General features: G+C 38.1%; 1 protein-coding gene across 1 annotated transcript in view; it reads right to left on the bottom strand.

Moving 5' to 3' along the window:
• The window catches only part of LOC311192118 (uncharacterized protein), a gene marked incomplete at both ends in the record, with an annotated part of 34,025 nt that extends 13,103 nt beyond the window's left edge, over positions 1–20,922 (bottom strand). Inside the window, 22 exons of the mRNA XM_084264542.1 lie at positions 39–107; positions 421–489; positions 1,334–1,405; positions 2,096–2,164; positions 3,366–3,437; positions 4,478–4,546; positions 5,807–5,875; positions 5,967–6,035; positions 6,465–6,533; positions 8,653–8,721; positions 9,834–9,902; positions 10,531–10,599; positions 11,779–11,832; positions 12,525–12,569; positions 13,208–13,252; positions 13,506–13,532; positions 14,185–14,229; positions 14,524–14,577; positions 15,763–15,839; positions 18,847–19,419; positions 20,176–20,353; positions 20,752–20,922. Coding sequence (XP_084120668.1) covers positions 39–107; positions 421–489; positions 1,334–1,405; positions 2,096–2,164; positions 3,366–3,437; positions 4,478–4,546; positions 5,807–5,875; positions 5,967–6,035; positions 6,465–6,533; positions 8,653–8,721; positions 9,834–9,902; positions 10,531–10,599; positions 11,779–11,832; positions 12,525–12,569; positions 13,208–13,252; positions 13,506–13,532; positions 14,185–14,229; positions 14,524–14,577; positions 15,763–15,839; positions 18,847–19,419; positions 20,176–20,353; positions 20,752–20,922 — 2,103 coding nt within the window. The remainder of the gene's footprint in view (positions 1–38; positions 108–420; positions 490–1,333; positions 1,406–2,095; positions 2,165–3,365; positions 3,438–4,477; positions 4,547–5,806; positions 5,876–5,966; positions 6,036–6,464; positions 6,534–8,652; positions 8,722–9,833; positions 9,903–10,530; positions 10,600–11,778; positions 11,833–12,524; positions 12,570–13,207; positions 13,253–13,505; positions 13,533–14,184; positions 14,230–14,523; positions 14,578–15,762; positions 15,840–18,846; positions 19,420–20,175; positions 20,354–20,751) is intronic.
• Between the last annotated feature and the right edge of the window lie 2,559 nt (positions 20,923–23,481).

Here is a 23,481-nt window from a genome sequence, read left to right as displayed (position 1 = left end):
AGTTCTGTCAGATATTAGTTTACCAATTTGGGAGCTACCTTTGCCCCAGGAAGCCCAAAACCTGGTTCTCCAATTGGTCCAACAAGACCAGGTAACCCAGTGTCACCCTGCAATGAAGAAAATATATACTCTAGTTATGTATTTTATTGAACACCAATCACAGATTGTGTTTTTAATTTCTGTTATGAAAAAAACCCCCATAATAGCTAATTTTAGTTATTGCTATTGCAAACATTAAACACCAAAAGCAGAAGAAAGAAACATATTTTGATATACCAGGGTATCCAAAACAAAGCAATGAAGGCCACACATCAAGCTTGCATACATTTAATACCAGGGAATGGATACTCATAACTCTGCCCTACTTCACAGCTTTCATGCTGTGTTTATAAGCACTAGAAACTAGAGTGTGGATGTTACCTTAGGTCCAGGGACAGCTCTTCCAGGAGGGCCTGGCATTCCAAGACGCCCTGGCACACCAGGTTCTCCCTGCAGCGAAAGGAGGAGAGCAAAAATGGGGGATTTTTCTGAAAAAATTTTACAGAGGAAAAAAAATGACATAACAACTTATAATATTCCATTAAATTATATTAGAATTTCTAATATTCTGTGTGGAGTGAAATCTAGCTATTTGAAGAACTGATAACGAACAAAGTTCTAATTTCTCAGTGGAAATGAGATTATTCTCAGTCACTAAGCAAATACATGTTATTAGAAATCCCTTTCTTAGTGTATTCAAAGTTTGGTCCAGTACATCCAGCACTCAAGGCTTCCTGCCCAGCTGTGTAGGCATATGGAAAACATGTACATTTTTCTCTTAGGTTAGGCTGTTTTAAGTAGTCCTCTCTGTGTCCTTTTTTACCCCTTTTATTTTTCCTCTTACATGGAAATACATGTTCTTATGTGTACAAAAAGCCTTAATAAGGAGGGGAAACGTGGAGTAGCCCTTCTCTCAGTCTCAGTCAGTAGTGAATATTTGAACAGAAACTCCAAATCCATAAAGAATATCAGCCATGAGTCAGTGTAAGGGAAAATAAAGTGCTGTCATGTATGTGTATGCCATACACCCTAATCTTCCCAAATATTTCAGCATAAAAATACCAGTATTAATGCCTCAACTTCTCCCAAACTGACAGGGAAGCAGTATGGTAAATGCAAAGTTCTTTTTAAAGTTATTCTTAGATATTTATAGGGATCATGGTGTGTGTGCTAAGAGAAGCCTTAGCTCAATTTTTTAAAATATAGATTACTTTTTAAGCAGCAAGTTCATTCTGGGACAGTGGTTTCTGAGATCTAGACCAGAGCAATGCACATAACATGGTAATAATCCTACTTTAGCTCCAGCAGGTCCAGGCACTCCTGTTGGTCCTGTTAATCCACGTATTCCTCTCTGACCTTGATCTCCCTACAAAAATGGAGAAGACGTCACACATACCAAATAATAATGAAAATTTGTTAACTGAAATTAATTGTAAGTATCAGGGAAAGACAGTGAATTTCTACCTCATAGCTGGTGCACATGAGCTGTTCCTATTTTCCTCCCTATGCTGTTTTTTAGCCCTTCCAGCTTTTTGCAGTTCTGATACTTAATATCTTTGTTTCTCTTCTATGGAGACATTTAATCTCTGTGTGTCTTGGACAACTACTCCAGCAATTTCCAGAGTCTTTATTTCACAGGATACAGATGCTGATATGAGAAACCAGAATCACTTCTCCATCTGTGAATCAGTACAGATGACAAGTGCAAGAGCCAGAACCTAAAAGATCAACCCAGTTAGTTCTTTGTGAACTTTTTGCACCAGATACTACCACAGGTACTGGAAATTGTGAGGCACTGAACTGTTGTGCTGTAAATTAAAAAAAAATAATCTTGGGTGGTCTTTTATTATCTTCACTATTTAAAACATTGGTTTAGGCAGAGGCTGAAATAAACTCTGCATTCAACTGTTTTTAGAAGCACTCATTAACCTATTCCTTCTATTCCTTGATGTATTACTTTTTGTTACTTATAATAAACCATAAAAGACAAGGCTTTAACAAACCTATTCCTGGAACATTACAATTTTGAATGTCACCTATAGCAAGAAGTTCTCACCTTTTCTCCCTGTATTCCAATCCCTGGAGCACCTTCAGGACCTCTAAGACCAGGTAACCCAGGTTCACCCTGGAACAGAAAAATCAAACAGCATTTCAGAGTACTGCATAGATACGGTGCAAGATCAACTCTCTATTCACTTGAATAAAGTCATTTAAAATCTCAGTGGCAAAACTCCCACTGATAACAGTGGGCCCAGGATTTTCTTCCCATGCTCAGAAGTAACTGCTGTAAAACTCTGCATGGATTACATGAAGTAGTGTGTCCTTGAGTGATGGCTGAACACTCAGTATGATAGCTATAAAGTAGACTTTGCCATTTCACAGGACCAGAAATGTGTTTTGGTTAGTGCTTCAATACTGTTTAGCTTAGGGTTAAATGTACTAACTTGCTTTGCAAACAACTCTACTTTTGAAGAAGTAGAGACTGAAGGACTGATAACAAGCATGCTATGCTAAAAAATATCCCTGAAGAAGAGCTGAAAGACTGATGAAGAGAAAACATCCTGCCCCAGCAGGTGCAAGAACTGGGGTATTGCCAGAGAGGAATGAACTCAACAAAAATCAGTAGTAACTAGGGGGAAGGTGAAGGTGACAGAGGGAAATTGCAACTACCCGCCCAATTAAAGGCCTATGCAAATGACCTCCACATACCTTCAAGAGGCATATGTGCTAACTTCAATATGCCTGACCAATGGCAGATTATATGGTAATTGCTAAGGAATTAGTATAATTTTAGGCAGGTTTTTGTAATCACATAACAAGATAAATACATTGTGAATGGTCCATGTAATGTGCTGGCTTTGTGGAATTACCACCTAGCACCCATCTCTGCACACACAGAATAAACTAAGTACCTCTGCTCTGTGTGTGTATTGGTGTACTGTGCACCAAGTAGTGACCCTGCTTCTGGGGCAACAAGTAGGTATAATTTTAAATATATGGAATTTCTGATTCTAGGAAAATACTGAGATCAGAAGGCTACAAAAGGTTGTCTGTGGCTATTTTAGTGGTTTCCCTTCTGAATTGCTGGGCATTTGGTGGATTAAAAAAAGCCAGCAAACTGTAAACAAGATAAGACAACCACTCAAAAAAAAAAAAGAAAGTTTTCTCTAAAGGGTATGTTTGAAAGAATTTTTTTTACTGGAAAAGTGTATTACTTTTCCCCTTGATCATGTACATTCTCTCTTCTAGGTTATCATATCAGCACAGGGAGAACAGTAGGAATGCTTGGAAGGAAGGACGTAGACTCCAGAGAGAGATGAACCAACCTTTTGTCCAGGGGCTCCATCTTCTCCTGGAAGACCAGGCAGACCTGCCAGTCCTGAAGGGCCTGGCTCACCCTGAACATTAATAAAAAGTAAGTCCTCTTATTAAATGGATATTCTTGGAACTGTCCTTGCACTTAATCAAAGAAATCTATTTTAAAAAAGCTTACTAAACCATACGTATACATTTATAGCAAACATTTATGCAGATGAGCTGTCTTTTTATACAGACAGTTTTCACGATCTGGAACTGTCCTATTGTCTGACTGTTTGAACTGTACATTTCATCTAATATTATTAGCTATTGATGCTCCAGCTTATTCTTAAAAAATAATGTAATCATTTCATTAAGTGGCAACATTTCAGATAGAGCTGACTGTGACATGATGATTGCTGTCTTGCTTATGAAAATCAGTACAAATCTATTGTCAATGGAATTGTCAAAAAATCTATTGTCAATGGCCTATTTGTGTAAGGTTCAAGAACCTGACCTGGTTTTAGATGAAGTGGAATCATCTGGGGTCAAAAGGATCTCTTCCCATGTTTTATGTTAATCTGGCTGTTAATGACATGTTAATACCTTGGTCACTTTAGCACTAAAATAATCTGGTTACAGCTTCCTCTTCTCTAAGCAATTGTACTTTCTGTCTAGCAGCACACCTTGTTTCCTTCATGAAGGTGTGAGGATGTGGCTGCTGCTCTGTTTACATCCTAGCTTTTGTGAAGAGGGAAGAGGCAGCATGCTAACCACTGTTCAGTGCCTTTTTTCACCAGCCCTGGCTATAGTTTACATTACTGAGAGGACTGCGAGTTCTGGCAACTGTTAAATACTCTGGATGGTGTTCTGGACAGAGCTGTAGGTGAGCTCTATGCAACACTGACAAGCATCGGCCAGGCATGTGGAAATTTTCAGTCACAATAAATTGTACTACTTTTGTACAGAACCTGCTGTATTTAAAATGTCCCATTTCTGAAGGTTATTGAAAGTCCTAAGAACCTACATTTTCTTTCTAAATCTATTTATGAGTGCCTAGAAAAAGGATACCCAGAAACACAAATTTCAAATCCAAATACATAAACAAACAAACAAATAAATTCCTGTATTAACAATGTACCTTAGAACCAGGTTCTCCAATACCTCTTTCTCCTGGCACTCCAGTCTCTCCTGGCAAGCCTTGTTCACCCTTAAGTAGAAATTAATTTTTAACAGTGTTGTCATGGAAATACATAAAAGCCTATTCTTCGTTGCTTCTATGTAAAGAAAGATTAGTGTGATACTGTCTTTAGTCACGAAGCTTGGGAATATCCAGCATGCTTTGAGCTCTCACCAAAAAGTTGTTGTTGGAAATGATTAATGCTGTAAATCTATCATTATATGTCCCTGCAAATGTTTTCTGCCAAAGTAGCTGATATTTCAGGAGTGTGTCTGACATCCACAGACAATTCACCCTTCTCTTTCTTTTTACCAGTGGTAAAACATATCCCTCCACAATCACTTAAATGGTAAGAGTTGATCTCTGATGCTGCAAAATACTTTGCCTGGCATGGACCCTTGGCCCACTCACATCTATAGTCCCTTGTGCTGTGCCTCAATAGCTTTCAGTCATTCAGAACTTTATCTGTAACCTCTTTCAGAAAACCACTTTAAATCTCCATTCCAGACACTTCAAGGATGATGTCTTTCATTAACTGTTCTGTATTTTACAACTCAGTCAAGGCTAAATGACAGTTTTCATTGTACCATGGACCATTCTTAACTGCTAGATACAGTACATACACAAAGTCAGGTGAGACAAAAGGCAGCTGGAGTAACAAGGCAGACTATCTGTAAGCTATGTATGTATTTATGTCTAGTGTTGGACCTAGTAGGGCTGTATAGACAGTTGGACTCTACGATCTTGAAGGTCTTTTCCAACTGAAACCATTCTATGATTCTGTGTAGACAGTTGGACTCTACGATCTTGAAGGTCTTTTCCAACTGAAACCATTCTATGATTCTGTGACTTTTCTGGAATGGAAACAGTACAGTGAGGATAAAATATTGCATTGAAATGTTGGTGGTGTTCTGTGTTAAGTGCAACTACTTTTTGGAATTCATTCCCTGCACTTGATATGGTGAAACTGCAAGTTCAAGGCAGTTGACCCTTTCTCCAGAAACTTACCAGACAAAGTGCAGTTCGTTGTCCGATACGTACCATCTCACAGGTTCTGTGGTAAGTCAAGCCAAAATCTAAATAGATAGCTATGCCATGGCTTTATCAAGGCTTTTCAGTGGAGTAGGATCAGCTTTGCAGTGTAGTAATACCAGTAAAGAAAATTTTCTGCAGCTCTGTCAATACTTAGATTGGTGTTCATCAGCTTAACAAACATACAGACCATTTCTTAATATGGAAACATAACACTAAAAACAACACAGTAGCTTTTACTTCAGAAAATTACCTAACCTTTGGTCCAGGTAGCCCCTGTCCTGGTAGCCCTCTAGCGCCAGGAGGTCCTTTTGGGCCCTCTACTCCCTGAAAAGATCAGTTAAGTAACTATTAAAAATAAAATATTCTTTGTTACTATGCGTTTAAGTGTGAGGTGAGGGGGAAGTAAAAACTGTACCTTCTCTCCTTGAATTCCAATTCCAGGTAATCCTATTGGCCCAGGTAAACCAGGAGGACCAAATTCACCCTGTCAAACCAAGTTTGCTTAGTTATGTAATGATAAGAGAAACAATCTGGGACAAGTCCTATGCTAGTACTTTTTGACTTAACCTCTCTTGAAGTCACTGAAGCTGGAGATCTGACCTTTTATCCTTCATAGATGTATTTATTCCCCACTGGTTCAGTTGCAAACAGTTGCTGGTCTCTTTTTCCATTTCTAAACCCTAACTTTCCACTGAATGAGATGCTTTTTGTAACATTTCCTATTTTAACATGAAGAGATGTTCAAATAGGCTGGAAAAGTTTATTTGGCATAAATCTCTCTACCTTATTATCCAGGGCCTATTTTGAGTTCCTCGCCTCGTTACACCTTATGTAGGGAACATCAGCCCTTCATTCCCTGCATTACATACATTTATTGGCACCTTGTTAATCTCTTGCTATATTTACTGCTCACCTTTTCACCTTTTATGCTGATGCCTGGAAGTCCACGAGGGCCTTTTGGTCCATCAAAACCACGGTCTCCCTATGCGAAAACATAGTAGCACGTTAAGTGTAGAAGCACACAGCTGCTCTTGCTGAAGTAACTAGAGACATTGTTTGCTCTGTCACCTTAAAAAACAAAATGAGACGAACCAGAAAGTAGCTCCTGGATCTGTTTTCCAGGATACCAAAGAAATAATATTTTCGAGTAAGCAGTTAGAAATTGTTGATGAAAGAGCTGAATGAGCTAGCTGCTTCTTATCTTTCTGCCCACCTCGATTACTTAGGTCCTGTCCTGCTTCCCCTAAAATCAATGGCAAAACCACAACTGATTTAAATGTCAGCCTGGCTGAATAATGAGTCTAACTGAAAGCTGAATTCTGCTAATTTTCTCATGTTAAAGTGTGGCAATGAGGATCTGTCTCTCGCTCAGAATTTTGCCAGAATAAAGACCATGCTGAACTGTATCTTTGTAGAAGTCTATTTGTAAATGTCATTGTCTTTCTAAATGTTTGCTTACAAAACAGTGGTCTTGGGGAAAATGCAGGTTACTTACAAGGATACAAATATTGTGCTTTCTTGTACTTCTGTTATAAAACATGTAAAGACAGATTATTAGCTTGAGCAAATTGTAACAGAATCACTCAGAGCAATAAAGTTATGACCCAGACAGGTCTTTTCTCTCCCTAGTAACCATAATTTTAACTTTGACTGCAATATTTGATGTAGATTTCTGTTTAAAATGACATTTTTACTCCTGATGCTGTAGAACACCTGCCTTCGTTTTCCTTTTTACTGAACTGTGAGATTGTGGTAAAAACATTCTGAAGAAAGCAACTGTAAAATTTACTTTAGATTAACAAATAACCTGTTTTAAATGTGTTAATAAACAGAGAGCTGTCATACTTGGCAGCCATAAATAGGATTAGAGGTACTTATAGACTCTGTTGATACATGCTTGGCTCCAGGTCAGACTTGGCAGTAAAAAGTAGTACACTTTTTATAGAATCAGGAGTTCCAGTAATGCTGGCAGAATTCCACTTTGATTATTTTATTCTGCCTATTTCAATTGCTCAATAGTTTTGGTTAGATTATGCATTCTTCTCTCCTTGTTCTTGCTGTGCATTGTTGCAGTGCTTTACTCATTAGTTGTGGGAAGAAACACTACATGAATTAGTATTTCAGTGCTTCCAATGAAGTGATTTCTAAATGCATTTTCTTCAATCATTTTTTGGTTTGTTTTCATGCATGAGAGCTGCTAAGCAAATACAAACCATCACCAATGAGGTTAGGTAATTTATGTAATTCAGCATAAAATATATACTGTTTGAAGATATTTTGCTGCTAGCAGGAGTCAGTTTTAACCTAGCTGACTATAGTATTGGACTAAGCAAAATTCCTAAGATTGTTAGTAAAGGCATAGTTGGGACTTGCATCTGCAAAACAATTTTTTATTGTTTTCCCAACCTAAAATCCCTTGCTGTATGCACAAAAAGGAGTGAACCATTTAGTTATTTATTTAGCTCGTACAAACTGTGTCACTTGTTTATTGTAACCAAAGGTCAAATGGACAACTCAGCCTGGGAGCTGGTTTTAGGTGGGCAGCAAAAGGAGCTAGCAGTGGATCTAGTGAGTAGATCCATATAGGTGCAACAACTACTTTCATTACCTACACTGGATCCGAAAATTAGTAACAGCAGCTTTCTTTTCCCACAAACTCAATTCAGCTTTCTGCTAAAATTCATAAGCCAGTGGCTGAGTTATTTAAGAAGCTGAGAAGCCTGTCTTTAGTAACTATCTTTATATATAAAAGACTTTTTAAAAAGCAACAACAAAAAGCTAAAATTTTCACCTAGGAATCACTTTTATAATACTCTAAATAAAGTCAGATGCTCAGATGCTGTTTTAAAATTATAGCTGGAATTCCTTCAAAGGCTAGATACCAAAATTCAAGCATCAGGTGAATTACATAACAGCTTTACAGGCCCCAAAGTCATGTTTGGACCAACTGAATTATATGAAAATATCAGGTTAATTGATGTCAAATTTTAATTTTCATTTACAAGCTACTTTCTCAGGTTTCCATGTCTGCTTTGAACTTGTTTTAGCATGCACTTATTTGATGGTAGTGATCTGGTCTTAAAACCCTTTGACTGCTGTACCTTCGCTCCTGGTAGCCCTTCTCCTGGTGAACCTCTTTCTCCTTGAATGCCTTGTGGTCCTGGAGGCCCCTGTTAACACAAGTTTAAAGTGGCCTAGAATATGTATTAATCACTTAAATCAACAGCAGCATGTTCTCTGCCATTATCGGCTTTAAGCACGTCGTTAAATGTTGGTGTAGTTATAACCTGTTAAAAATAATACAGTAATATGATATTCACAGTGCATAAATGACAAGCATTCTGGCCTGCAGCAATAACAAGGCAGTTTTACTCTTCTGGTTAGGTATGAATCACAGGTTATGTAGCTGAAATTCCTATTCCTTATACTTTTAAAATCTTCACTCCCTAAACTTCAGTTTGATTTACAAATTGTTACTAATCCTTATTAATGTATCAGAGAGACAAGGAGAAACAGATTAAAGGCCATGCAGAGTAGTACTGAAAAGAAGATGTAGCTGTTTAAGGATTTGACTGTAATTGATGGAGAATAATAGTGTGCTCTTCTCTCTTTGAAAGCAGATCTGATAGGAGCATAAGGAGCAAATAAGACAACTAAAACCTTTCACTAAATGCAAGTCCCAAACCCATGCATATTGATCCCACTTCACAGTATTTTCCTACATCTGTCTTTTAAACTCTGATTTATGCCTTGGGATTACACACACATATCACAGACCACTGTCAGGTTTTTCCATGTATAGCCTAAATATGCTTCTGCTTCTTCTGCATAGAGATTTAGAATTATGCCTAGTTGAGCCATCAAAAGAAAACTCTTTTGAAGCAAATACAATTTAAAGTGAATTTAAAAATACCTTTATAGTATACTTTTTAAATCAGAATGTATTACTATACCAGTACAGCTGTTGTAGCTGTCCAAAATGCATATCATGGGCACCTCTTCCCCCACAAAGTAGCTCCCTTTGCTATGCTGCTACTGAAGAGAAACATTACTACCCCACTCTGACTGTCACCTTATTAGTAACGCTTTTTTCTTTGGGATCTTAAACAAGAACTCACTCCAGGAGCATATTTTTAAGCAGATTTGAGATCAGTCCAGTTACCAAACCAACTTTCTGTTTTTCACTGGAGCACTTCTTTTGAAATGATTAGTACAAATCTTTCCTTGTCAATGGGGAATTATTCTTCCTGCTTCCCTCTCACAAAATAAGAAATAGACATACCATAAGTCCTGGCTCACCAACTCCAGGTGGGCCAAGAGGGCCCGGTCTTCCTGTCAAACCGATGTCACCCTTCAAACAAAGATGTATTTTGAAGATGCCTGATTAGGTATTTGCATCTGTGCAGCATATAACAATGCATCAGGCATTCTGTGCTTGAATATACTTAATGCACTTTACAAGAATGACATCTTAGTGTTCTCAGAGTCACAGAGCACGCAAAGCCCAACAGACATTGAACTGGTGCTGTTTTACAGCATTAGGGGACGGCCTCAATTCTGCATTTGTGAGAATGATTAATTATTCCCACCATATTCCTAGTACATTATGTATGACTTCTTGGCTTTTCCAAGAAGTCCGTATTTCCATCTCAGTGTTTCTGTTTTCTTTATGCCGGTCATCCAAACCAACAAGCCTGTTTTTCACAGGATAATTTTTGTTCAAGGGTCTGTATGTCTGCTTGTATTCTGTCAAGCATGGGAACTGTTGTTCTTTAAAATAAATACTTAGAATGTACTCTTTTTTCCCTTTTTATTTTCCAAACAGTTATGATCAACACACAAGATACGTTTCCAGTACCATAAAAACAGCATTTAAGGACTTGAAGTTTTTCACATACCAGCAGGTATATTATCTCAGCTGTCTGTCTTTGATCTCAACCTAAAATACGTGTAATATAGAAGATGAGAGATGCTTTTACCTTTGGGCCTGGCAGTCCTATTCCAGTCTCTCCAGGCAAGCCAGGTGGCCCAGGGAGACCTCTTTCACCCTTTTCAAAGAATGAAAAAAGAAACAATTCTACTTATAAATTAATGTGAGCTGCTTAACTCAGTAAGTTCATTTTTTGTATAACAAGAATTTCAGCCTATTGGAACTGTCTTACATATTACTTGTTCACCCTTTCGATACCTCAAAATTTCCTCTACTAAGAACGTAGATATTTCTGGTACAAAGTGATACACATTAAACAAAAGGAAAAATGTTTTCTTTCATGTGGGATATAAAAATTTTGACACCCAACTGCTCTGTGCCTCACTTGGCCAGCAGGTGCTCTAAATATAGTGCAAAGGAATTATCAAGAGAGATATACTTGTTTTCAAGTTTTTCCTCTTGAATTCTATATCTTTACATAGCTGAAGAACCTGTTAGTCTTGGCTGAAGTACTCAGATAAGGGCTTTTCTGAGAAGCAAAGCGTAATTGTGGTCTCTCTTAATGAAGTGAAAAGCTTCCATAATTGTCTGTAATGACCAGTGATATTTGCATCTTCCATTAAACTACCAGGGTAAAGATAGCAAATTATCACAGAACTACGGAGTGAAGTCATCTCCATTGGTATACCTGGAATTTACAGTGGGGTAAGTGAGAAGTAAACCCAGCAGATCTTAAGGACTTAATAAATCACACATTTTTTAAACACCCAACAAGCAATATTTTCTGTTTACAGAGGGGACTGGATCTTGTAGCGAAGCACTGGGTGATTTTTGTGGTCCACCTTCAGAGTTCCCACTGTGAGACTGTGTCCTGATTCAAATGCATCCTTATGACTTTCAGATACCTTCTGCTGAGCGTGAGCAAACCCAGGGACCACTACAGAGTTTGTTTGAGATCCCAAACAGAATTCCTGCTTGGCACTCAGAAAAAAAAAAAATTAAAATTGCAAACTGAAGAAATGCAATGCTACACTGCTGGTAAGTGATGTTCTGTCATGCTGCCATGTTTGAGAAAAGATTGGAGTGTGATTTGGACCTGAATCCAACACAAAGAGCAAATTAAGACCTCTCTTAGGAACCTTGTAGAATACAAAGGGTATGTGATTTGCTAGCAGCGTGACATCAAACTGTGTTCCCTACAAGAAGGGTATGGGGTATAAGGATAAAAGCATTTTTGTTGTGAGGCTCTACTATACCTTTTAATATTATGAAAGAGAAGAAATAATGCAGTTCTTGCCTTTGATCCTTGCAGGCCTTCAGGCCCTTGATCTCCAGATTGTCCTTGTGGACCCTATTAAAACAGGAGTGGGTTTAATGAGATTTTTTCAAGCTTTCAGAATGATGGCAGCTTGAAAAACAATCTCTAATTTGCTGTAGTCTGCATGAAAATGAGTTACAGATATTTTAGAACTGAAGCTTTGCTTTCTGATGCTTGTATAGATAGCTACTCAGCTGGAGCTGGGTCTGCTAGAGAATTTGTCTTTCTCTTTATTTGAATACATTTAAAGGTAATCTGTAGTCAAGGTTTACTAAAACACCTATGACAGGTAAAACTTCTTGGCCTTCAGTCCAAGAGTATACAGATGAAAAGAGACTCAAGTGTTTGCATGTACTTCAGTGAGATAATGAAACAGTTAAGACACTGAATGGGAAATGAGTGATTTTGGGGTTTTTGTGGAACTGTATTTGCTATGGTCTTTGAGACTGAATGAATTATGAGGATGATTTATTTGTCTAGACAGCTCCTCTTCTTGTGCTGTTTAAGAAAGATTTTGTATGCCTTGAACTCAGTGACTCAAAGATTCCATGACAGTTGTGGCATGATATTATTTCAGAGCTTCGAATCTCAGGGAACCAGGTATTACTTTTATAGGGTTGAGGTTTTGTTGTTGTTGTTTGGTTCATTGAGGGTTTTTTTTTTTGGGGGGGGGGTTAGTTTTTTGGGTGTGTTTTTTTTTTTTTTGTTTTTTTTTTTTTTTTTACCTGTAGCCCCCTTGTTCCTCTGGGCCCTACTGGACCTTCAGGACCCTGAAAGATAAGTGAAAAACAGCATATATTTATGTGTATTTAGATTTGGTCAAAACCAGTTGTAGGTAACTTTCTTACTAAGGTATCTTATTTAGATATATTTACATTAAAATAAAAATAAAATCAAGAGAAGCACAGCGGGCAGCAGTTATTGAATAAATGTTTTTAAAATGGACTGGTAATCAGAATACAGAGTGAGAATGAACAGAAATAGTTATCAAGGACCATTAATCCAGGATTAAACTCTATTTGGATCATTTAAATATTCAAAGCAATTACACACCAAATCTTGAAAATCAGTGTTAGAAACCCTGATTTCCTTTTCACCTCTCATTCCCTTTGCTTATGACTTCAGCCTTTCTCCCTCTGTTAAACAGAGTTTTACCATTGTTATTAACAGGCTTAGGTTTGGGGCTTAAGAGGAATCACGTGAAAATATAGAAGAGGCTGAGAAAGTTTATTGAAAATGGTATCCTTGCTCACTTAGTTTTTTTTAAAACTGTCAATTGGTAATTTCCCTCAGCCTTAGAATTCCTATTTTCCTTTAATCTATTATCATGATTGGTATGCAGGGATTTATAGCTTTTCATTATTTTAACAGCATTTCCTTAAAGTGCAACAACTTCGTGGCTACTTACTCTGTCCCCTTTTATCCCTGGGATTCCACATTCACCTCTTTCACCCTGGAAAGGAATAAATATGAGGTATATTGAGCATATCATCCTTTCTCTTTGGGTGCTTTAGTTGTTAACCTAAATGTTATTCTAGGTGTGGCACATTATAGCAATCGTGGGGTAGTGAACTTCTATTAGAGCCTGAGCAGCAGCTGATAAGATGATGTTACTGTTTGTTACCAGTATTGATAAGAAATATAAATATACATAATAAATAGTAATAACACTATATGTAAGCACGAGTTCTGACTAAAAGTAGTACCTTCTCTCCTTTATATCCAGATTTGCCCTGGGAAGATAAAAAAGCAAGGCCATTTGTGAGGATTTGTGACTCAAATGTAACAATGTGAGTATTGGTTCTATTACATTCCTCTCTCTCTAGAAAACTAGTGTTTTGGGTTATAGTGAACAACAGGTAGGAAAGGTGATCTCTAAGAAACCTGGCAATATGACTCTAAATACTGCACCCACTGGTCATGGCAGATGCTGTTGTATGTATGACCAAATTTTACAAAGGTGTCGTTTGAGACTGGGATTTTGATGATGCCAAAGCAGATCATCTACAGTTCATATTCCATCTTTGTGAGATGTACTTCATTCAACTTTTTCATTGTTATCCTTTGTTTGCCAAATTAAAAATTTAAACAGACCCATAAAGATGCAGGCAGGATGCCAGTTTCTGTCATGTTCTTAGATCAGCATATCAGAGCTTTTCCTACTTTTTAGGAGGGAATATGTATTGTTAAAGAATATTTTCTAGACCACTCTTATGAGAAGGAATTATTCCTTTTTTTTTTTAAGCAATTATAATGTTTTCAGTTCTTGTAGTGTTAATGAATAATTGGCTGGTAAACCAGAATGGAAATTTGCTATTAAAAAAAAAAAAGTTGTTTTGCCTGGAACACTGCTTAGTGGAGAAGGGCAAAAAATCTTTTTTGTACCTCTATTCCATCTTGTCCTGGGATTCCATTAAGACCTGGCTCCCCCTACGAACAATCCAACATCAAAATCAGTGAAATGAGATGATTATAGTATTGTCTTGATTATCTATGTAGATATCTCAGTGCAATACAGGAAGCAAACCAGCTCCTTTTTTTAAACTTTGATGATTTTGTATGTTACATATAAGATTTTAATTGGTAAAGAATCTTATTACTACAGCAAAAGGGAGTAGATGAAGTTTAAGAAATTCCCAGGTGGAAAGTACATGGGGACAATTAGGATAGTCTTTCCATATTAATGAAGTACTGAATCTTTCTCCTAAATCTGAAAAAAATCACCTTTGTGCCTTTCAGGCCAGGAGCTCCATCATCCCCAGTGCGACCCTTTTTACCCTGAAAACAACAAAATAAAATTCTTATGTTAGTCAGATATTTTTTAAAAATATATATCCAGTTTTTAATATGCATATTTAGGATATTACTTCCTATAGATTTTTTTTTTAGAACTCTGCATTTGCCACAACCTTGAAATAGAATTTCTGAGAGCAGCAGGACTAACAAAATAGGCAGCTGCTTTTTATTTAGTCTTTGTTGGAGATAAAAATTGTTCAAACCTCCCCTGAAAAAAAGAGGTGATCAGATGTTTTTTGTAGCTACCCAGCTTGCCAAATGGGTGTTCTGTTTTCCTTTGAACTCTGAGTTTGCTTTTGTTCAAGAGGTGCTTGCACTCTCCAAGTACAAACTTGGAGTAATAACCCAAACAAAAATGCTGTTTTAACACAGGAGGCTACGTTTTCAATTAAACTCTGCTGTACTGTGCAGAATAAAACCAGGGTGTATTTCTGTTTACATATGTGTAGGATGTTCAGGTCAAAAGGATGAAGATGGATAGGTCTCCAGGGTTCTGTTTAGAACTCTGACACTGATGCCTTCACCTTGAGCAAGGGCTGTAAGGTATTATGGCGTTTTACTTCAATGTTACGGGTGTAACATCAGACCTTTCAACTGAGAGGTTTCTTTAAAACTCTTCATTGTAGACCAGGTGAAGCAATCACCTAGATTTGCATAGGGGTTTGAGTTGTAAGACTGTTCTGAAAGAAGTCCAGTCTATTTTACCCTCTTCACAATTATCCTGTCTTAATTGTTCCTAATGCTTCATTCAGCCTCTGGCTTCCTCCTGTGCTTTCAGAGAACTTTTCAGATATTAGTGTTTGATTTGGGGCTACTTAGATCCACCCGGTCACATTGTCTGATTGTAACAGGTGAATTAGTGTTCCATTCAAGAAAGTTGTTCCTTCCTTTCCTGCCTTTTAAACTACTGTGGCTAAAAGGAGAGACTCACCACATCACTGTTCTTTTTTCAAAGGGAACAATGGCTCGTGGTATTCTCAGGTCTCCCTCTGTGCACTTCCCACTGGTGTGACATTTCCACAACTATGGAGGACTGGGTATTGAACCTTGAACATCCATTGTTTCAGGATTTGGGTTCAAATAATTTTAAAGAAACCCCCCTCCAACAATGAAATAAACTTTGACTTATACAGTATATCAGTTATTTGAGAAATGAGAGCTACTTACAGCAGGGCCAGGAAGGCCTCTTTCTCCCTTCTCACAGTTGCATGTGGCAGCCTGGCGACACTTTGAATGAAAATAGTCTAAATCAGCACATTTTAATAGAAGAGAGGGAAAACACATGAATATAGCTTTTACATTATTGTACGGCTAATCTGAGTACACCAGTAATGACTAGAAGCCTGTTGTTTTACAGAAATCTGTCAGTTTTTCTGTTCATCAGGAATGTGGCCTCCTACACTCCATCCAAAAATCTGTATCATGCCTACTCCTGAAATTTCACCCATCTCACTAATGGCTTTACCTCCAAACTCTTCACAAGGTCTGTTTATTGATATGCTGTGTCTATGATTGTCACTTTGTTTTGATTACTACTCCCTGTAGAGATAACCAAGACAATGGAGTAAGAAAACATCTTGCATCCTTCTTCAACTTCACTGACTGCAGTATAGGTAGGATAGATCATAGTTTAACTCTACCTTCTTCTATAAACGTAACATTTTATGTAGTTAATGCAATTCCTTGTAGTATTTCCTAATCTTTCTTTTTCTTTTGTCATCTCCACTATCATGTGTCCCATTCAGGCATCATTATGATATGTGTTTATGTGATTTTTTTAAAGGATCTTTGTTAAACTTTAAAACTATTACATAATACAGAATTATTGCAGGTATCGGGTTATTTTGGGGGAGGAATAAGGAATGTTGTTTTTATTTATTAAACCTCCACTCAGCTCGGACTGAAGAGTTTAAATATCATTCTTCTCTGAATATCCCAATTAATAACAATATGGTTTCCAAGGGTAACACCAAATGTCTTACTACTTCAGGATTTATTTTGACAAAGAAAAATCAACATGCCAATGGAAACGAGTGAAAAATAAAATTCTTCAAGTTTTGCTGACACTCATAATACTTAGCGGTTTTCCTGAGCTGCTCATTAGAATAGCCTTTGCCTGAGATAACAGTACCTTGAGTAGGAGTAACATCTTTAAAAGGAAAGCAAAATGTACTCCACCCAGAGTGGCAGACAGCTCTACCAATGCCTGCAGTCAGAGCAACACAGTGTGGACAAACTGGAAAAGTGCCATGGTGGAGTTTAAGTTCCTTCCCTTTTTTAAACTCTATTACATAGGAAGAGTAGTAAGGGATAGAAGATAGAATTGCACCACAGTCAGCTCTGTCATGGTTTATCAGCTGCTGTGTCCATAGGGTGATGTGCCAACACCTGTCAGCAAATTGTTGCTAACCTCAATACTCAGAGATTGTTCTTTTTCAACTTTGAAAATAAAGGGACATTTGAACAGCAAATTCAAGCTCTGTCCTGCAAATACAAAAGCATGTTTTACTTGAAAACAATCTCATTAGACTCAATATTTAATGAACTTCCCAGTTCCATCAGTTTTCTTGACTTATGTTTCCATATAACTGTAAATGTCTATATGTAACAGTAGTTCTGTACAGGGAGAAAAACCTCACAAAACAAACCTTACCTCTTCCTCAGACAGATATTTCTGTAAGGACAAATAGACAAAACAACATTAGAAATTTAAAGTTGTAATCCACCTCTACAGGAAGGACACCAAAAGATGTTAAAATAAATTGCTCCAACATCTAGTTAATCAAATTATGCAATTCGCATACTAACATTAATTGAGCTTTAATTTCTGAGAAAGATTTTAGCAATCTCTCCATTCTAAAAAAAAATTAAATAATTTCAATTCCTATTATAGATTGTTGACTGCACAAGTCCCTTGACTCTCCCTGTCTAGCCATAATTTGCTAAAATTACAATGGTAAACAGACCTAAATGAAGGTAATTACCTAGGCATATGGGAACAGTGCACCCAGAAACTACACTGTGTCCGAAGTGCTGAGTAGCAGCAGCTCTCTAGTAGGAGTGAATGATACATACTCTACACTTCAGAAAATCAGCAGCTCTTCCATACATACTGTTAGGCACACACAAAATGAGAACAGTAAGAACATCTTGTTCACATGAAGTTATTGTCATTGAATTAGCTCTGTTATTTTTTAGAAGGTCTCTGCAGCCAAAACACCCACATACAATGCTTTCCTCACAGTTTTCACAACTGATATAGTCTTTCCTGAGAGAACATCAGTGCGTTGATGAGCAGCAGTTGTGTTGATGATGTGTTGATGAGCACATCTCGAAAATCCACACATATAATTATACATCTCCTTATTTAAACCAGACAGCAGCCACCTTCTCAAAAGAATGCACCTGTTTGGTACAGGTAAAATGAAGTGTGTTGAGTCACTTAAGAGGTGGTTGCTGTGATACAGAAAGCAGTGGTAATACCAGAGATGACAGGAAGGGTGATATGCAGGGAAACCAATGCAGGGTGGCAGGCTGTCAAAATGAAGGACAGACAAACAGAAGGGGCAGCTTGTGTACGTGCTCTAGGTTTGTATGACATCCCTTAGGTGTCAGTTTAATTGCAGAAGTCTCCTGGATGTTATTCATATTTCTATTTGAAATATCTTTGCCTGCTCAGATCAGGACTTCATTCACAGCTTGTGTCACCAGGTTCATAGGCTAGAGGATGGTTCTATTTTCCATACCTGATAGGGAGTGTTTTTTTATAAATTAAGTTCACATGCAGAAATGAGGCCCTCAAACAAAACTTCAAGCTCAGGTTACACATTTCCTCTTGATTTTGTGGTAGGTTTTCCATGGAAATTTAAAGATGTCTATGGTCAAATTCAGATTTTTATCTCAATTGCCCTATCTCCAGTAAGGTCTACAAATTTACTTTCACTTCTGCAAGAGCTGCATCCTTTTTGGAACAGAAGGCAACTTCACATTCCTACTTGCTATAGAAGAAAGCACTAGGCTCTTTTTTTAAGGAAGGAGGTTGTAAATGCCTCTCTTAGGAGGAAAACCAGATAAAAATAATTTCACAACAGATCACTCTTAAGTCTAATTCAGCTTCCAACTTCAAATATATTGGCTGCTTTAACATGTAAAAAGTACAGGTTTCTCCAGTAGCATGAGTGTTTCAAAATATTGGAAATAAGACCATTTTTTACATATGTTCCTGCAAGTACTTCAAATTCTTTCTTATACATACCATTTCGTTGAGAACCTTCTCCACTGTTTCTTTGTCCTGGAGGTTGAAAACAAACCTGGATGCTGGGACACTGGCCAGGAGACGGAGCTTGGCAGCATTGCTAACCTCCTCAGCCACTCTGGTCATTCCCATTGTGAAAAACACAATTCCTTGGTGTTTAGCGTCAGCTGTAGCTGCAAAGATGTCTGGGTTTCTTGGATGGTCCACTCCATCTGTGAAGAGCACAGCTACTTTCACACTACCTGGAGTCCCTTCAGTCATGTAGAGTTGTGTGAGGTTAGTTATAGCATAAGTTGTGTAGGTGCCATGACCTATGTAGGTGATGGGAGCAATATGGGACTTGAATGCTTCGGGGCCTTTCCAGTCATGGAAGGTTTGCTCTATGAAAACAGTGCTGCTGTACTGAAGCAAGGCCATCCTCCAGCTGAGGGTACGTCCAGAACTCAGCTGCAGACTTTTCATTCTGTCTACTATTTCCAGTACAAATTTTTTCTGTTGTTCATAATTATAGTCCTTAGCACCTTCGGAGCTGTCCAGTAAAAAAGCAATTTCCAGAATGCAGTCTTCATCTAGAATGAATAGGTAGTAAGTGAGTGCAGTCAGTCCATACTAAATCTCATTCTACCCTTACAGGTATTTTAGGCTTCAAAAGTGGAGTGCAGTTACAGAAATTTTGGAAAACATCTGTGATCATAAGTATAAAAACCTCATGAAGACAAAGCATATAGAAGCTGAGGAATTTGCTCCAGAACAGATGCTCCAAGGAATAAGAAATTAAAGGTGAGGTGATGTCATGTAGTGTGAAACGAAGAATGTTGTAGTGGGTTTATACATTAATTTTGTCCTCTTGCCTGATATTTCACCAAATATCTAGGATGAGGACTGGGAAGGTAGAAGTCATGTACAGGAAAGAGACTCCTACTGAATAAGACACCGGAGTGTGATTTGACAGAACAAGATTTTGTCCCTGGTTCTGACCATTGCATCCAGTGGCAAAAGTTTCCAAAAGCAGGATCTGCAGAGTATTAATTTCCTGAACTACTGATGACATTACTTATATAGAAATACAGTTATATGGACTATTATTATATTTGTGACAGTAACAGGATATCAGTCATATCATAAAAAAGCCCAGAAGTAATCTCCTTTTCTGAAGTAACAGAAGAGGGAAGGCAATAGATAAAAAGATATGTGAAAATGTAGGATAAGGTAAGCCTGGCTGATTATAAGCAGCATCTTAGAGGGCAACTTAGCCATGTAGTCCAGAATCCAAGTAAATTAATCAGGAAAAAGACCCACACCTGGTTTAAAATTGAAATATTCACCTTGATCACTTGGGCTGGGATATTTTTCTACAGTATTTGACAGAATGTGTTTAGGTTTTGGTCTTCTCAATCCATATCTTTTTTCTTCCCTGAGATTTTCTGCTAAAAATGCATGGTGTTCAAGTATCCACAGAAGCCACCAGAATCTGAAGAAGATCATTTGTGTGGTTTGTGTTTCCTAAACACAAATAGTAACATAGAAATACAGCAGTACAAGGGCAATAAAATCATTATTCAATTTTGCTTCAACAGATTGCTTAGCAAGCTGTACTTTAAAACATGGTCCCTAAAAATTAGCTGATTTTATTTTCTTTTGGTAAGGTCTTCTGCAAAATATGTAATAAATAACAAAGACATACTGGAGTGATTTTCAAGCATAGTGTGTATAGTTCTAGCACATGATGAACTGGAAACACACACTTTATAAACACACTTCAGTTTTCTCTCACCACCCAGTAGTGTTCGCACAACCAGCACATCTCAGAAGCCTTAACCTTGGCTGTGCCCATGTGGATGCAATGCAAATCCAACTGTAATTCACAGGGGTGGGTTTTATTTTTTTAAACCTGCTTTTACCTGAGCAGACATGAGAGAAGGAGTTACAGAGACAGACCCAAGTTCTTCCCTGTTCTCTTTACTGAAGAACGGAGGGTCATGCATATTCTTCCTCACTATCACAGCCATACAGTCATGGCCTGAGTGTACTATCCAGGCATGAATGAACCTGCTGTGCAACCCTAGGGTCATGTGGGCCCAGACTGCTGAGCTCAGGCTGACAGCTACCTACTGACAGGATTTCTTCTTTCTGCAGGGCTCAGAGCTGTTTGTCCTGGTCTCACAGACACACCTGGAGCTTACGGGCTGCTTGCGGACAGACAAGTCAGTCCTTCCCCACTTCAATTTCACTGTCATCTCCCTGCAGGCTCTCCCAGGTAGGCACAAAGCGTAGCAAAACAGCAGCTCGGTGGCATGAATGAACCTGACAGTTCTAAGCATCTCACAGAAGTCCCTAACACAGCCACATCTGCAGAGTTTCTCAGCTTCTGCTAGTCTAGGGCAGGAATTCTGCTGTCCACAGACACAGAGAAGACAGAAGGTCCCTTACCTCAATGTAAGCAAAAGGATCTTCAGAAATACAGGATGCTGCCCAGGACTCACTGATAGCTGTGTTGTCCTCCCTGGATGCTCTGTGAGGAAAGGAGGGAGAATTTGGGCTGCAATCTCCTGGGAGAATTGGTGTCAGGTGTCAGGAGGGGCCAGCAGACAGAGGCAAGGAGCAATCCTGGCTCCTCCTTCCCAGCTCACACCCACTCCTTTCCTCCTCTGCAGGCTATGCATGCATCCTAGATTTAGTCCCCCACAGCCATTTCCACACATAAACCCTCATCTGTACTTGCACTAGTATGGAAGAGGACTGTTCTCACCCCAACACCCTTCCCTATACACCAGTCCAGTTGTGTTCACTCTCTTCTCCCATTACTACTATGCACACCTTTCACCCTATGCTTCTGCACATCTGTCATGCTTTGGCAAGGCAGCTTTTGGTACTGGGCATCAAGTTTTCAACATTATCCTAGTGTTCCATGTCTGTAGGATCCCTTTCAGACCTAAGTGAATCTCCTCATAGCAAAGGATGATGTTGTAGAAAGTTATTTACTGACATATGGATTGGGCCAACTAAAATTTTAGTTGCTGGTGAGCTTATCCAGCATGAGGGGTAAAAAGGACAGACCAGACTGAAAGCTATACCATTCCTCAGTCTGTCTCACCTGTTCTTTCAAAGACTATAATAGAGAACAAAGACTGATGCATAGGATGATGCCTTCAAAACCTAAGCTAGGTGGCTATGAATTCTGAAAGGTATCTCTCTTATCAGTGATTGCAGCTTGTCACCTTATTCTTCAAATAGCCTCCAAGAGCTTCTACATTACAAATTAACATATTAAACAAGTACTTCTTTTCCACAGAAATAGATAGGCTTGCCTATTTTTTTTTTTTCCTGTGGACCCATCACTTTCCACCTACACACAAAGAGGACCCAATGCTAATTGCTGTCCTCCTTTCCATCTTAAGTGTCCGCTACCTCAGCTCACTTACGACAGTCACAGCCAAGGAGGCTGCAGGGACTGTGGGGAAAGGATGCAGCTTTGGCTCCAAATTAAATAGGTGGGAGGGACTGGTAAGACAATGTAGCTGGATGCTGAAGCCATTTGCTGTGATTCTAACCCTGATTTCTGTTTTACATCTTTGCCAGTGGTTAGTGCTAAACTGGTGAACTAGGATGGCTGAAGTGCAACTCTTTGTATTGTATGGTTGTGCATCATTGCCTAAGGTGAAGCTAGCTCAGATGCAGCTACTTGGGCTACAATACAGCTAAGAAAGAATCTGCTTTCAATGTTGGAAAGAATTGATGTTTATTTCTCTTCAGCCACTCTTTTCCATGCTTACACTGACATATTTAGATTTTGATTAAGGCAAGGAATGAAAAGGCAATATTTTGCCCTCTAGGGAAGACAAATAATACAGTATTTAACTGAAATAGATATAATAAATCTCACATAGCCACTAAATCTTACTGAGAAAAAATCTAATTCTAGCAAGAAAAAGCATGTTGACTATGGTTGGGATTGTGTGTCTGCCATAAACAAAACATTGTAATTCTTTCATTTTCACTGCTAATTGCTACCTTAAAACATAGTTGGCAAATAATTTCTTAATTAAGTAACTATTCTGCTTGTATGTTTAGTAGCAAGTTCTTGGCTTTAGGATGTTTCCTTTTATTCGTGAATGATGTTTAACCTCAGGACAAATTTTTTTTTAAAACTTTTTTTTGGACCAGGTGCAACTTTAAAAGCTTAGTGGGGCCTCCACATTTTTATACCTGTTTGCGTGGGATGCATGGTATTATTCTGTCCAGAATTCCAGGTATGTGACATACCATACAGTACACTTCTAGACTTGTAGTCTTCTGAAGTTGTGATGTTCTCAGTACCCACACTATACTGGTGGTGACAGTTTATCAAAACCTAAATAATACCAGTGTAAAATAGAGATGCATTAATGCATGAGAGAACTCTTAAAAATAAACAGCAACCTTTCTTGCCTCATTTGCTACAAACTTTACCAGGCACTTATTTAATATTTGAATGGCATTACACTCCATGTACTTTTTAAATAGAGTAAGTGTAAAAGCTATGATTAGAACATTCATGCTGTCATTGAAATGTTATAAATTTACTGCTAGAATTATTTTTTTATAAAGGAATAAATAGTTTCATATTTTATCTTAAGGAATCTAGACATCTG

This window comes from Gallinula chloropus (assembly GCF_964237585.1).
Source record: "Gallinula chloropus genome assembly, chromosome: 5".
Lineage (NCBI taxonomy): Eukaryota > Metazoa > Chordata > Aves > Gruiformes > Rallidae > Gallinula > Gallinula chloropus.
Note: the sequence above shows the minus strand (reverse complement) of the source record. Positions and strands in the feature narration are given on the sequence as shown.